General features: G+C 59.0%; 1 protein-coding gene across 2 annotated transcripts in view; it reads left to right on the plus strand.

The window, feature by feature from the left end:
• The first annotated feature begins 10,249 nt into the window (after window positions 1–10,249).
• The window catches only part of BEGAIN (brain enriched guanylate kinase associated), a 44,522-nt gene continuing 39,017 nt past the window's right edge, over window positions 10,250–15,754 (plus strand). For both annotated transcript variants that reach the window (XM_067027745.1, XM_067027750.1), the window contains exon 1: window positions 10,250–10,323. In XM_067027745.1, the coding sequence (XP_066883846.1) occupies window positions 10,282–10,323 (42 nt within the window). In that variant the 5' untranslated portion in view covers window positions 10,250–10,281. The remainder of the gene's footprint in view (window positions 10,324–15,754) is intronic.

Below are 15,754 nucleotides of genomic sequence, written 5' to 3' on the forward strand. Positions count from 1 at the left end.
TCTATCCAACACTGTAATGGAGTTCCTAGCTAGTACAATAATGCAAGAAAACAAAACAAAACAAGAATCATACTGATGTAAAGAAAGAAGTAAAACTATGCTTTACACACAGATGGCATGGTCACCTAGGTAAACATTTCTACGGAATTTACAAAAAAATCTATTAGAACTAATCTGTGAGATTAGCAAGATTGCCAGATACAAAGTCAATTGTATTTCTACATACTAGCAACAAACGATTGGCCAGGTAGGATTTCTTAACACAATAATTATAAATTATTTTTAAAAATTGATAATGTGGACTTTATCAAAACATTACTCTTCAAATGACAGTTTGGGGACTTCCCTGGTTGCACAGTGGTTAAGAATCCGCCTGCCAGGGCTTCCCTGGTGGCGCAGTGGTTGAGAGTCCGCCTGCCGATGCAGGAGACACGGGTTCGTGCCCTGGTCCGGGAGGATCCCACGTGCCGCGGAGCAACTAAGCCCGTGAGCCATGGCCGCTGGGCCTGTGCGTCCGGAGCCTGTGCTCCGCAACGGGAGGGGCCACAACAGTGAGAGGCCCGCATACCGGAAAAAAAAAAAAAAAAAAAAGAATCCGCCTGCCAATGCAGGGGACACGGGTTCAAGCCCTGGTCTGGGAAGGTCCCACATGCCGCGGAGCAACTAAGCCCGCGAGCCACAACTACTGAAGCCTGCGTGCCTAGAACCTGTGCTCCACAAGAAGAGAAGCCACTGCAATGAGAAGCCCACGCACCGCAACGAAGAGTAGCCCCTGCTCGCTGCAACTAAGAGAGCCCGCGCACAGCAATGAAGACCCAACACAGCCAAAAATAAAAAAAATAAAAAGACAGTTTTAAGAAAGTTAAAAGGCAAGCAAAAGGCTGGTAAAGAGTATTTGTTTGGTTTGGTATTTTAAAATTTACTTATTTATTTAATTTTGGCTGCGTTGGGTCTTCGTTGCTGTGTGTGGGTTTTCTCTGGTTGCGGCGAGCGGGGGCTACTTTTTGTTGCGGTGCGCAGGCTTCTCATTGTGGTGGCTTGTCTTGTTGTGGAGCACGGGCTCTAGGCGTGCGGGCTTCAGTAGTTGTGGTGCACGGGCTTAGCTGCTTTGCGGCATGTGGGATCTTCCCGGACCAGGTCTCGAACCTGTGTCCCCTGCATTGGCAGGCGGATTCTTAACCACTGTGCCACCAGTGAAGCCCAAGAGTATTTGTAAAATAGGTCTCTGACAATGAACTCATGTCCAGAATATAGAGAGAGCAGTTATAACTGAATAATAATAACCCAAACAACCCAACTAAGAAATAAGCAAATGATTTGAACAGACACTTCACTAAAATTGATTCTTAACAGCATCAGTCATTCAAAAAGTGAGAATTAAAAGCACAGTGAGGTATCAGCACACACTCATTATGAATGACTAAAATTTAAAAGACTCACCATATCCAGTGTTGGCAGGGATGTGGAACAGCTGGATCTTTCACACTTGGCTGCTGGGAATGTAAAATGGTGCAGCCACTTTGAAAACAGTTTGGCAATTTTTAACAGGTTTGGGCTTCCCTGGTGGCGCAGTGGTTGAGAATCCGCCTGCCGATGCAGGAGACACGGGTTCGTGCCCCGGTCCGGGAAGATCCCACATGCCGCAGAGCTGCTGGGCCCCTGAGCCATGGCCGCTGAGCCTGCGTGTCCGGAGCCTGTGCTCCGCAACGGGAGAGGCCACAACAGTGAGAGGCCCACGTACCACAAAAAAAAAAAACAACAAGTTAGAGATACACCTATTATATGATCAAGCCATTCCACTCTGAGGTATTTTCCCAAGAGAAATTAAAGCAATATGTCCACACACAAACTTGGACCCAAATGTTCATAGCAGCTTTGCTTACCATAGCCAAAGAGTGGAAAAACCCAAATGTCCATTAATAGGGAAATGGATAAACAAATGATAGCTTATTCATACAGTGGAATATGACTCAACAATAAAGAGGAATGAACTACTGATACGCCCAACAGCATGGATGAATCTCAAAACCATTATGCTGAGTGGAAAGAGCCAGAACTCCCCCAGCCAAAAATAAAAAATAAAAAAAAGAAGAGTGAATACACACTGTAGGATTCCACTTATATAAAACTCTAGAAAGTGCAAGCTGATCCGTAATGGTAGAAAGCAGATCAGGGGTTGCCTGGGGACGGGGGGAAGTGATGCACGGCTTCCAGGGAGGCAAGAGGAAATGTTCGCAGTTGATGGAAATGTTTGCTATCTTGTGGTGATGGTTTCCTGACATACACGTCGAAACTTATCAACTTGTGCGGTTTACGTGAGAGCAGATTATTGTAAGTCAATTGTGCCTTAATAATGCTGTAAGGAAACGACAACAAAAAATCTCTTTTAACAACTTCTTCCACGCACTTCCCCACACGATTCACCTGGCCGTTCTGGCTGTGAGGATGGCTGGAAAATGTAGTCCTTCGGCTGGGCCTGGGCCTCCGCCACCAGAACAAGGTTCTTTTCAGGAGGGAGGGAGGGAGCCGTGTGGGTGGGAGACACTGGCCACAAGTGCAGTCTCTGGGTTAAGACCCGCTGGGGACTCTGGACAGGGCCCCCAGGCGCTGACTGGAGTCTGGGAGCCCCTATCCAGCCCCTGCCCTCCTGCTCAGCAATTCCAACTTGTTCCATTTGTTTCCAAGCTCCTTGCTCCCGGACCCAATGCCCACGAGAAGCTACACTCCCTCAGTGTGCCAGGGTCCGTGCCAGGGCCTCCACAGACCCTATTTCAAGTCCTGCAGCTTCACAGCACCTTTGCAGAGAAAGGTCAGTATGCCATCTTGCACACGCAGAAGCAAAGGCTCAGGCTGCAAGTGGCCTCTCCCAGGGAAAGGATGAGGCCAAGCTGAGATCTGAACGAAGCCCTGACTGTGCTCCCTCTGTCTCCTGGGGTGCTCGTTTGGCCAGAGGGACGCTAGCAAGGAAGGGATGGCCATCCAGATGGCCCGGAGGCCGGACCCAGCATCCGGGGGTGGCTGCCCGGAGGAGGAGTGGGATCCGAGACCGGGTCCCAGAGGGGCAGCTCCACCAGGAAGAGCCCCCAAGTCCCTCAGGACTGTGCTCAGCTCCTGGCAGACCCTTGGAACAGGCCGACCTAACCCCCCTCCCCGCCAGAAATGCTTCCAGAGGCAAACCCCTCCCCCCTCCACTTGATTCCTTCTAGCCCTGCAGCTTCTGCTACCTCCCAATCTACCGTTTTGGACTTGAACCATTGAGAGTTCTTTATCTGTCTAGGGTGACCAGCTGATCCTGGTTTGCCCAGGACTGTCTCATTTGAGAGCCGAAAGCCCCAGGTCCCGGGAACCCACTCAGTCCTGTGCCAACTGGGTCAGTCACCCTAGCTGTGTCCCAGGCTGCCCCGGTCCCTGGCGTCCCCGCCTCCCGGCCCCAGAGCAGCACGCTGGGCTCCTGGACCTCAGCTGTGACCCCACCGCTGCCCCGCACCCTGGGACGGGAGGCTTTGGTCGTGTCCTCCCTGACTCTGACTGCCCGGACGTGACCTCTCTGTCCTGGGCGCTTCGGTACAGGGACCGTCTCCATTGCTTTACCTGCTGCAGTTTCCCTCCGCCCGGCTGGCCCCATCTGTGGACAAGCGAGGCCACTGGCTATGGGGAAGAGCTCGGATGTTGTGGCAGACAAATCGCAGCCTCTTCACTTCCGCTGGGAACGTTCACCTAATCCTCTGTGCCTCGGTCTCCCCTCTAAGGTGGGGCTGAGACTCTTCCTGGCAAGGCTGCCGTGGGATCAGCAATAATGGGTAGAGGACGCGCAGGGCGGTCCCACGCGCTTTTCTTTTGGGCCCCTCGTGTTTTTTTGTTTTTTTTGTTTTTTTGCGGTACGCGGGCCTCTCACCGCTGTGGCCTCTCCCGTCGCGGAGCACAGGCTCCGGACGCGCAGGCTCAGCGGCCACGGCTCACGGGCCCAGCTGCTCCGCGGCACGTGGGATCTTCCCGGACCGGGGCCCGAACCCGCGTCCCCTGCATCGGCAGGCGGACTCTCAACCACTGCGCCACCAGGGAAGCCCAGGGCCCCTCGTTTTTGATGTCAGAAGCCCAGAGCGAATCCACCGCCCTGGCGGGGTTGGGGGCGTGGCGCCAGAGCAGAGCACAGAGAAAGAGGAGCTGGAGATGATCCAGGGCCCCGAAGAGCTCCGGCCACTGCGGGCAGGCTGCCTCGGCCTCCGATCGCGGCCGGAGCGGGTGTCCCTGCCACTGCGTGACTCTGAGGCTCGCTGCAGCCACTGTTCCGATCAGCCTCTAGATCTCTTGCAGGCACGGAACCGGCGGGAACACAGAAGAATCCAAAGAAATAATTTATCTGCCCAGTGGAGTGGGGAAAATTGGCGTCCGCCTCTGCAGCCCAGTTTCACCAAGCGCAGCCCGCTTAGTTCCAGCGGCCCCGGCCTGCACGCCCACCTCGCCGTCTGCGTGGCTCCGCACCTGGCACGGAGGGGTGCGTCCCAGCGTCGGGGCGTCCGGGGTCTTTGGCCCCCAGGCTGCAAACTCCTCTGTCCCTGGGCTCACAGGCTTGGTTCCCATTCTCCAGGTGAGGAAACACATCAGAGGGGAGAATGTCTTGCCGGGGAATCCCAGGCAGACAGGACCGGAACTGCGGTCTCCCGGGGCCCAGGCCAGAGGTCTAACCAGTGGCCGTTTGGACATCTAGGGGACTTACAGGTCACCCATACCTTGTCATCCTCCTGGGTGGGAGCCACAGAGAAGGGACCCCAGAAGGGGTCACCCTCTGGTTGGAGAAGAGGGCTTACAGCTATTGAAGAATGAAGTGGTGAAACGGTGTGTGCTGGGGGCCAGGAAGGGGGGACATCTGGACAGAGGTGGCACCATGCGGACCCCGCCCCACACCCGGGGCCCACCCTCACCATTCCAGGGGCTCTGAAGCCCATGAGCCTTTATTTGATTGGAGTGTCACCTCCTGTTCTGAGCTGGGACAAGAGGAAAAGTAGCTGGGTGGGCATTCCTGGGGGTGGAAGGGGGCAGAGGGCAGTCTGGAAGGGACATGAGGAAGCAGAAGAGCTTCCACCTCTGTCAAGAGTTTAAGTCACACCGGAGACTCAGGGAAGCCCATGAAAGGCCTTGAGTGCCGGATGCCATGTGTCAGGCAGTAGGGAGCCATTGCAGGTTCTTGAACAACAGAGGGACAGGGTGAGAAAGGTATTGGGGACACTGTCCAGGGCCCAGCATAGACGTGAGGCAGGTTTCAGAGAGAGGAGCGATTGGGAGCCTGGGGGAGCTCCCTGGAGGGAGCTGGGGGCTTCTGGGCTGGGAATAGTGGGTATGGGGACCTGCCCAGCTGCCGGCATCCTCAGCTTCCGCCCTGTTGGACCAGCATTACCCACTCAGCACTGCCTTGCCCCCCACCATCAGCCGTACCATTCGGCACAGTGCCGGACAAGCACACCAGGAGCTGGCGCTCAGCCGCCAGGCAGCCTGGCTTGTGACCCTCCCTGACCTCAGGCTCTGCCTCTTGGTCTGTTCCCGCCTCCTAAGCCTCTTAGAGGGCTGGCCTCCATTTCCTTGCCCCAGTGCCCAGGCCCCTGCAGGGTCCCCCCCCCCACGACCTGCTTGGTGACCCCCAGGCTGCTGCTGTTTGGAAGCCACATACACCGATTGGGGTCACACCTCCTTCTGAGAGAAGCCAACGTTGGGAGCCGAGGTGAGGAGTTTTCCAGGAGGACACTCCATGGAAAGGCACCCCAGGGTGAGAGGACGCCAGGTGCAAAGGCCCAGAAACAGGAGGGCGGGGACATTGACAGGGGGGCCGCAGCTGAGGCCAGCTGCGGAGGGGCCCTCGGCCTGGCAGGAGGGCAGGAGCCCATCCACCACCCCCAGGAGCCGAGGCCTGGACCGGGACCAAGCAGGTGGGCTGCTGAAGAAGCCTGGGTCCCCAGGTGTGACCCGACTTGACACCTGCCCACTGGTGGCAGATATACACTTAGTGGCAATTTCGTCCCAGTGAGGCCACCTTGGTGCCATCCTGTGCTCTGGTTTCTCACCACACCCAGGCCCAAGGATGGAGGGCCCAGAGAGAGGCTCCCTCGCCAGGCCCGCACCCCTTCCCAGCAGGAATCTGGACGCTGCCCTTACCCAGGGGCTACAGGTGGTCCAGAGGAAGGGAGAACAAGGCACTGACCAGAGCTGTCCCAGGTGGGCTGAAATGACCCATGTCCTGTGGTGCCTGGAAGCCCCTCCTTCCAGCAGGGCTGCCCTCATTTCTTTTCTCTGCCTGACCTGGCTCGTCTGTTTCTGCGTGACAAGTAAGTATACTCACATGTTTTGTTTTGACAAATATTGGGTGGAAATGTTTCCCCTCCTTATAGTTTCTAAGCCCAAGTCACAGCGCCCAGTCCATCCTCATCTGGTAGAAGAGCCCGGCATGGGGCAGAGGCCTGGAGAGGCTGCTGCCGCTTCCCACAGAGACGGCCCAGGGTGGGGACACAGCAGGGAGGATGAGGAACCCAAAGACAGCCCTGGGCCAGAAGCTGGGCCCCGGGACCTGTGGGTGAGATGCAGTCCCGTGAGGAGGGCCCAGGACCACGCGAGGCGGGAGAGGGCGGGACTCTTCCTGGAGCCTTTACTACATGGTGTTGACTCCCCTATTTTTTTGAGTGAATTGGGTACAATCTTGTTCTTGGGTGGCCCTGAAGTCTGGTTACCCCCAGAAGCAGACACTGATTCCTTGACTTTTTTTTTGGCCGTACCGTACGGCATGCAGGATCTTAGTTCCCCGATCAGCGATGGAACCCGTGCCCCCTGCAGTGGAAGCACAGAGCCCTAACCACTGGACAGCCAGGGAATTCCCTGAATCCTTGACTTGTTAAGCAAGTGTTCCCAGGAGAAACGAGTGAGGGACGGTGAGGGCAACAGGATGGGGCAGCAGTGATTTGGGGGCGTTGGCCCTGCAGAGGGCAGCTCCACCTGACCCGGTAGGGCAGCTTGGAGGCTAAGTCACGGCATCGGCAGGGGCATGGAGTGAACAAACCTCTCAGCTGCCGCAAGGTCCAGAGCTCACATTCCAAGAAGCTTCTCCATCCCAGCCTGAGAGAGGCGGCAGGAAACACAGAAGGCTTGAATCTGGCCAGACTGGCCAACTCTGGAGCCCGAGGCAGGGACGGGCTGGACTCCTACACCCGGGTGTCTACAGGAACCTCACTCTCAGTGACCCCTGATCTGCTGTCCTCCCTCGTCCACTTGGCCCCCACAACCAGAGGCCTCCTCCAACCCTCCTTCCCTCTCCTCCCCTCCCTCCCTCCATCAATCCTCCACTCATTTGTTCATTCTCCTCCCCAGCTCCCCTCCTCTCATCTCAAAGCACACACTCCGGCTGGGGAGATCAAGTAAACACACAGAAACAAGTAAATCAGGTAACAGCAGAGAGTAGCAAGAGCCATGAAGAAAATAAAACCAGGGAACGGGATTGAGAGATAGAGGGCAGGGATAGTGGCCAGGGTGGTCCACAGATGCCCCCAATGAGGGCAGGAGGCCAGGGGACAAGGGACCTACCCGGCCCCAGGGCATGGTCTCCAAGCCCTGCCACTTTTCTCTCTTCTTCCCACCTTCACCTGAAACCCCACCTCCTCCAGGAAGCCTGCCTGGATGCCACTGATGCTCCAGGCTCCTGCTACACTGGCTTCAGAGGCCTTTCCAGACCAGCCCGTCTTGCAAGGATCTTCACGTTGCATCATCTGGACCTTCTCCTCAGAAATGCCTAGAGGTGGGTCCTAAGGTGAGACTTGAATGGGGGTGAACATCTGACCAGAATGACCAGGGTACTACATCCCAGCTTAGCCCCTATTTGCTGAGTGGCCTTAGGCAAGGGACTTTGCCTCTCTGAGCCTCAGTTTTCCCATCAGCCCAAGAGGGCTAGTGCCACCTCCCTCACAAGGTCACATGGAGGTTAACTGAGACACCCCCCCCCCAGCCAGCTGGCATTCTCCCCTCCTTCCCAACATCAGTGAGCTGGGGGAGGGGAGAAGAGAGGGCTTGCTGGGTGGGGAGGAGGTGTGCAGCATGGGGGAAGGGCTCTCCTGGGGCCTCCCCAAGCCGGCCCCAAGCTCAAGTGTGCAAGCTGCCAGAGCCGGGCATGGGCGCCCCCGCCCCTCCCCCGCCTCCCCAGCCATCTGCAGCATTGGCAGCAGCAGAGCCAGGGCTGCTGGCGAATGTTCTGGCACCATCTGAGCAGGACCAGTGTCTGGGCAGGAAATGTGGGCAGAGCCCTGTGTGCACACTCCATCCACATTCCACTGTTACTGTTGTCCCCTCGGACCTGGGAGGGCAGGGACTTTAGGGCTGCCAGGTGGGGGCTGGGCTCCTACTGCCTCTCGTGGGCTACTCCCACCCCTGCCTGTGGCCTGCACGGTGTCAGAACCCTTAAGGGCAGGAGCGGAGGTCACAGAGCCTGCCCCGATTCATGATGGGGAACCCAGGTCCCACGTGAGCCTAAAACAGCCCTATAGGAGGGATTTAAAGAGCCCACCCCCCAGCAGCCACCTCTCCTCTCGTCCTGATCGTAGACCCCGTGTGCCCCCCTGGAGACAGAAGCTCTTCCTCTGATGCTCACCCCAACCTGCACCTCCCTTTCTCCATTTGTTACTCAACAATGTCCCCAGGGCCTGAGGGGGAGGAGGGAGAGGACTTCGCCTCAACACTCATGGCTCCAGTCAGCTGCTGGCTCTTTTTTTCCCTGTCTCCTTTTATTGTTTTTCTCACTTCCCTTGCTATCAATGCCTTTTCACAGCACTGTCCTATGCCTGAATGTAGCAACCTACTCCCCTAATTAAATGAGTGAATAGAAACTGCAAAGTACACAAAATAGAAGCTGGATGGTGGTGACGGTTGCACAACAAGGTGAATGTACTTAAATGCCACCGAACTGTACACCGCAAAATGGTTAAGATGGTAAGCTCTGTGTTGTATAGATTTTACCATGATGAAAAAAAATAAAAAAATATATAAAGCATTCATTGGTACCATCTTGTCATCTGCCATGTGCTTGGGAATTATATAAACACTCGTGAACGATGGGCCCATAGGTGCTGAGGGAGGACAGGAGTCAAGTGCCTGTGCATTGTGACGTCTCTTCGCACCAGCCAGGATCCTTTCCGGGCCCCTCGTGTTTTTTTCCAGGGTTCGAATACTGGCTGCTGCTGGGCTGGGTGGGCTGGCAGACTTGTCCAGCTGCCCCCAGGGAGCTCTGATGCCCTCAGAACTGAGGCTGGTTCTTGAGGAGGCCCCAGCCTGGCTTGGACCAGCAAGGTCACCTTGCCCCAATGCCTCAGGGAGGAAGGGCTGAGGTTCACCTTGCACCCTTCCTCAGGGCTAGGAAGGGGCCAGACTTGGGCTCTGCTGGGGGCAGGGATAGGGGTGCTCCAGCTAGAGGTTCCCGGAGCAACACTGACCCATCCAGAGGCCACCTCCCCTTCCTGATTGCTGGCAGGGTGGGGGAGGGGAGTGCCTCTCCCCCGTCACTTGGCTACCTTGGCACACGTGTGCCGGGTCAGGCAGAGAGGGAAAGTGGGGCAGACATCTGCGGTGCTGAGTGGGCCACCGAGTGGGAAGTGGGGCAGAGCAAGGGGCGGGGGGCTCGGCGGGTCGCGCCCTTTGCCCTGAATTTTCTAAATCTGGGAAGCGTGAGCTCCCGGAGCTGCGGGAGTGGGGGGGGCTTATCCCCAGGGCCTAGAGCAGGGCTGGTATACAGGAGGTGTTCAATAAATGTTTAGGGATGGAATGAGTGACTGTGTGAATGGGTTGGACAGGTGAGTACTGAGGGTTCCCGCCTTCAAGGGCTCATTCACTCTTTCCCTCAAAGCTCGGCCTGTGCATTCATTCCTCATTCAGTCGTTCCTCCCGCACGCTCCGCACTCATTCATTCACGCGCTCTGCCATTCATGCTCACGCGGGTTCATTCATTCCCTGCCCCGCCGCCATCCCTCCCCGGTTCCCGTGCGCACGTGGCGCCCCGCGCCCCCAGTCCGGCCCCGCGCCCCCCGAGTGCGCCCCAGCAGGGCGCTGCGGGGGGAGCCGCTGAATCAGCCGCGGCTGCGCGGGGCCGGGGCTGGCGGGGAGCCGGGCTGGGGGCGGGGGGCGGGCGCTCCCTGCGGGAAGCCGGGCGGGGTGGGGGAGCCCCGGCCGCGCCGGCTCCGGGCGCGCTCGGCCTCGGCGGGGAGGGCGCGGGCCGGGGGCGGCGGCGGCGGCGGCGAGCGGCGCGGCTTCCCCGGGGCCATGTGGACGGGTGGCCGGAGGCCGGGCCGGCTCCGCCGGGCGGTGAGTACCTGCGAGCCGGGAGGGCAGGGCGCGGGCGCGGGCGCGGGCGCGGAGGCGGGGCGGGCACCACCCACGCGGCAGGGCGGTCTCCGCGCGGCGCCGGAGGCGGCCCGCGTGCCCCCTCCCGCTAGGGGGGCGACGGCCCAGCGTCGTCTCCCCCGCCCGTAGCGCTCGCTCCGGTGCGCCGGGGCCCCAACGGGAACGCTCGCTCGGCCGCGGGGAGCACTCGCGGGGCGGGGCGGGGCGGGGACTCGGCCTCAGCGCGCTGCCCTGCCCCCCACGCGGCCGGCCTGAGCACCTGGGTCCGAGTTGCAGGGTATTCGCCCCCCAACACGTGCGTCCCTGCAGCGAAAGGGAGGGTGGGACGGGGGAGGGGGGCAGGGCGGGGCCTGGGGATCGGGGACCCGCCCCTGTGCCCGGCGGGTGGCCGGGGTGCCGGCAGGCCCCCTCCTGCCCGGGGTCAGGGCTCGGTGAGGCCGCCCGCCTGGGAGAGGTCGAGGAGCCGGAAGGAGGCTGGACCAGGGGCTGGTTCATTGAGCGTTTGCAGCGCGTGGGCTTGCGCCGGCCCCAGACCCCCTCGGTGGTCTCGTTCGGCACCTGCGGGGCAGGTGTTCCCCTTCTCCTCAGTAAGAAGCGAAGCCGCTGAGGCTCTGGGAGGGGAGGGCTCGCCCAGGGCCGCTCCTCTGAAGCTTCCTCCCTCCCTGAACCCCAGCCCTGTTGGATGGGAATTGCTGCCCTAGCGTTTCCGCTTCCTGCCTGGTTTAGAGGTGTTTCCTTCCTTGTCTGGGCCCCACCCCATCCCCAGTGTGGTTCCTCTGGGGCAGAGCAGGCACCCAGGAGTGAGGGGGGTGACGGAATGAGCTGTGCCTACGAAGGAGGAGCCCTGGATGGCCAAGGGCAGCCACAGACCTGGGCTGTGCAGACTGAAAGCTGACCAGGGGTCAAGGCCTTGGGGCCCCAGGCCAACAGGACAGGGTCTCCGTGGGCCTGCCTCCTATGGAGGCCCCAGTGCCCTAGATCTTTGGGGCCGGGGACAGGTCCTTGCCCTTCACTGGGCCCCAGTTCCCCTGCCCACTGCCTGCAGCAGAGCCCTCTGCACTCCCAGGGCCAGGGAGGACTGTGGAAGAAAGCCCCTCATACACTGTGGTGTGCCTTCCCAGCCAGGCCAGGTGTGGCCTTGCCGGCTGGGGCAAGTGGCCCATGGAGGCAGCTCTGCCTGGCATCTGTGACGCACAGGGCGGGAAGGCAGCAGCCTGGGCCCTGGCAGCGTCCCCGAAAACCCTTAATTTCCCCGACTCTCACTATAATCAGGGCGGCACAGAAAAGCAGGCACAGTGGCAGATGCAGCTTCTTCCCGGCTGCTGAGCGCTGGCGCCGGGCGAGGGGAGGCTGCGCTGCTGCAGAGGGACCCTCCCGAGCTATTGTCTCATATTTATAGATTCCTGCGCTCCGTGTTCCTCTTATCTCCAGAACCTGGAGCTGTTTGCACCTGGGATGCTGAGTGGGCAGGGCTAGGGGTGCCTAGAGCCTCAGTGGTGTGGGTCTGGCTTTCCATGCACCGGGCGTGGGGAGTGGGTCGTTTCCAGGTCAGGGAGTGGAAGTGAGTCAAAGCAGTCTGGAAGGTGATTGATCCCCCATCGTCTCTCAAAGACCCTTGGACACAGGGTCTGGCCCCAGATAGCTGCCATTTATTGAGCACCTACTACGTGCCAGGCCCGGGATAAGCATCTTCACGCATCGTCTCCATGGCAACACTTTGAAGTAGCACCCCTGCTCCTGTAGGCACTTAAGGATGGTTGAGAATGAATGAATGAGAGGGGAGGAGAGCAGTCCCTGGATCCAGGGCTCGGCTGGAGATGGTTCACAATTTCCCAAATGCCAGGAGGCTCGTGAAGTCCGGGAGCGAGTAGGAGTTGAACAGGGGAGGGTGGAGGAGCGTGCGAAGCACAGCCTGAGTCAAGGCCTGGGGGTGAGGGGTGTGTGTGCGAGGATCAGAGGAGGATCAGTCCAGCTGGAGTGTGGAGGTCAAGGGCATGGCCGTGGGTCGGCGTGTGTGCGCGCGCATGTGTGTGTGTGTGTGTGTGTCTGGAGACAAATCCAAGGGTGACCCCAGGCTCACTGTGTTGGCCTAGAATTACCCCCAGGGTCCCCTCCTGGTTCCCCCTCCTGCCGCAGAGCAGGTCACTAGCCTGGAGGAGAGGCCTGGATAGGAGTCTGGAGTCTTGGGTTCCAGTTCCTCCTCTACTGTGTGACCTTGAGCACGGCCCTGCCCTCTCTGGGGCTCAGTGTCTGAGGCATAACGCCTCTCTCGGTCAGAGGAGTGGCTTCCGTGGCCCGAGAGCAGCCCCTCGATGGTAGCTGGTGGCGGGGAAAGCTGACCAGAGCTGTCTCTGTTGGTTCAATATTACAGAAATGAATGGCTGAGTGAGCAAATAAATGAAGGAATTCTCCACCCCCCTAGCATACTCTCCCCATGTACTCCACTCTGCCCCTTTCATTGGGACCACTTGGGTGACTCTGATACAGACCTCACCTTTCAAGCTCTCACAGCCTACCGCCAAGAGACACGGACCTTGACTAGTGTGGCAGGTGTTAGGAGAGTGATGGGGGCCTTCACCGTCCTCCCGCCCCCAGCCAGGAAGGGGACCCAACAGTGGCTCCAGCCCCAAAAGGCCCTACACCTGGAGGCTAGCACTGCAGCAACACGTGGATGCCGGGTTGGATGGATGGGGACTTGAATAATGTCCGTAGGTGATGGATGTAAGAACGGATGGATGGATACAGGAAGAGTGCATGGATAAGTGCTTGAGGGTATGTTGGTGATGCATGGGAGGGTGGATCTGTGCACAAACAGACGTATGTCAATGGATGTATGCATCCGTGGACGGACAGATGGATGTGTGGATACAAGGTGCAGATGACAAGGATGGATACATGGGTGAATGGGAGGTGGATGGCAGGTAGAGGCATGGAAGAGGATGCACTAGGCGTGAATGGGTACGTGCTAGCAGACGAATGGTTACAGGGATGGATGGGTGGAGCATCTTCTCATGTAACCCCCCGTCCCTCCCGTTCCGTGATCCCATAGCAGGGAGGCTGCAGGGCTGGGGAGAGGGCAGGGGGCCATGAGGCCTCTCCAGTTATGCTGGAAGACATGCTCAGGGAACGATGAAGCTGCAGCGTATGCAGCCTTCTGTAAAGACGGGTGCCCAGCGGGGACTCCTGCATGGAGCTCCTTGTCCCGGGAGACTTTCTGGAAGGTCTGGATGGCTCAAGTGCACCCCCCTTCTGAGGAACAAAGGCTGGGGCCAAAGTCAGAGTGCAGGAATGGCGCACACGGAGCATGAATGCTGGGCCTGTGGCCGCCCCCGAGGGTTCTGAGGCCCGCACAGAAATAACCAGAAGCAGAGTCAGGGCGATGAAAAGTGTGGTAATCCTCAGACCTGGAATGTCCTCGTCTGTAAAAGAGGGGGATGGGAGAGCTCCCCTGGTGGCGCAGTGGTTGGGAGTCCGCCTGCCGATGCAGGGGACGCGGGTTCGTGCCCCGGTCCGGGAAGATCCCACGTGCCGCGGAGCGGCTGGGCCCGTGAGCCGTGGCCGCTGTGCCTGCGCGTCCGGAGCCTGTGCTCTGCAACGGGAGAGGCCACAGCAGTGAGAGGCCCGCGTACCGCAAAAAAAAAAAAAAAAAAAAAAAAAAAGAAAGAAAGAAAGAAAAAAAGAGGGGGATGGTAATAGAAACTTCTGCCCTGGCATGAGGGAGGCTTGGAAGGTGACTGCACGATGTGGGTGTTGGCTGCAGTCCCTGGCCTGTGGCAGGCCATGGCTGTTTACCAGTCAGCCCTCGGAACCTGTGTCCTCCTCCATGAAGTAGGGTGGCACGACCCAGTTTCCGGGGGTTGCCGTGAGAATAAGTGAGGTGGTGTTCGGAGCTCTTAGCGAATGCCCAGCCTGCCCTCCCCACCCCCCAGCCCCCGCTGCAGGGTCCCACCAGCGCCCCGTGGCCGGGTTTGCCTGTTCCAGCACCAGGAGGCAACCAGGAGCTGGGTCCCTCCTCCCTTGGAGCTCACGGACAGCAGCTTCCATCCTGGGAGCAGGGTGGGTCTGGGTGGTAGAGGAGGGACTGAGGGGGTCCAGGAGTGAAACAGGGCATGAGAGCCTGGCCTCTGGGGGTCCCATCCTGGGTCTGCCACCTCCAAGCCATGTGACCCCAGACAAGTCACTTGGCCCCCATGAGAGGCTGCTCCTTTAAGCATCAGACAGTTCACGGCTGTCCCCCCCTCACAGGACCGGGTGAGGATCTGGGTGATGATGTGCAGCTTGGCACACGGTAGGGGCTCAGGAAGGGGGGCTGGAGCAGGCGAGTCAAGAGGCAGGGGAGCCGGAAGCCCTTTCAGGAGAGGCAGCCCAGGCTGCTAAGAGGTGATCAGGCCCAGGCTGCGAGCCGTGGCAGCCGACAGCATCCTCCGGGGCCTTGGGCCCAGGCGGCGGAGAGCCAGTGGGGTTGTTATGACAACAGGAACTTGTCTGATACAGCCGGCAACTCTGGGAGAGGCTCAGAGGACCGGCTGGCCAGGGCCCCCAGAACATTCCTGTGACCGCACATAGTAGGGGAATGGCCAAATTAGAGCCCCAGGCTGATGGGTCCTGAGGTGCCACGAGATGCCAGGCTCTGTGCTGAAGACACCCAGCGCGCCCTCTGCACTCTCACTACATCACTGCCCGGGGCTGGGTACTGCTGTGTCCCCACATGGCAATGAGGAGGGGACATCAGTTGGGGTGTTGGAGGTAGATTTGACCTCGGATCTGTCGGCCTCCAAGTTCTGTCCCTACTAGTAATGGAGCAGGGCTGGATGACTGCTGCTGGCGAGGCGGCGTCCATGCGTACAGGGGTGGCACCCCGGGGACTGCGTGTCTGGGAACGCTGTGGCCTTCCAAAGAGCCTGAGAGCCTGACTCGCCACGTTCTCCTGCCCAGTGCCCAGCCCAGAGGAGGTCCGCACCAGGCTGGGGATGCTTGTGAAGAGACAGCCGGACCTGGGGTGCCTTCACTTATTCATTCATTCAAGAACTGCTTGTTGAGCGCCTCCTATGTGCCTGGCCCTGTGCCGGGAGCTGGGGTAGAGCAGAGCTTACATTCTAGGGGGACGCAGATAATAAACAAATAATTGCAACGTCGATTACACGTAGGGGTCATGTTAAGAAGAGCAGGGGTTATAAGAGGCTGCTGCAGGGGTACCTGATCCGATATGGGGGTTGGAAGGGGACAGGCTATTGAACTGGGGCCCTGAAAGTTAGTTGGGAGTTAGATGATGAGAAGGAGGGGAAGGGAGAGAGAGGGAGTGTGCTCCTGGCAGAGGGAACAGCAAGTGCAAAGGCCCTGAGACCAGAGACAGCTTGGCACATTCAGGAACTAGATGGAAGTTCCTGGAGTG

Source organism: Kogia breviceps, chromosome 3 (genome assembly GCF_026419965.1).
Source record: "Kogia breviceps isolate mKogBre1 chromosome 3, mKogBre1 haplotype 1, whole genome shotgun sequence".
Lineage (NCBI taxonomy): Eukaryota > Metazoa > Chordata > Mammalia > Artiodactyla > Physeteridae > Kogia > Kogia breviceps.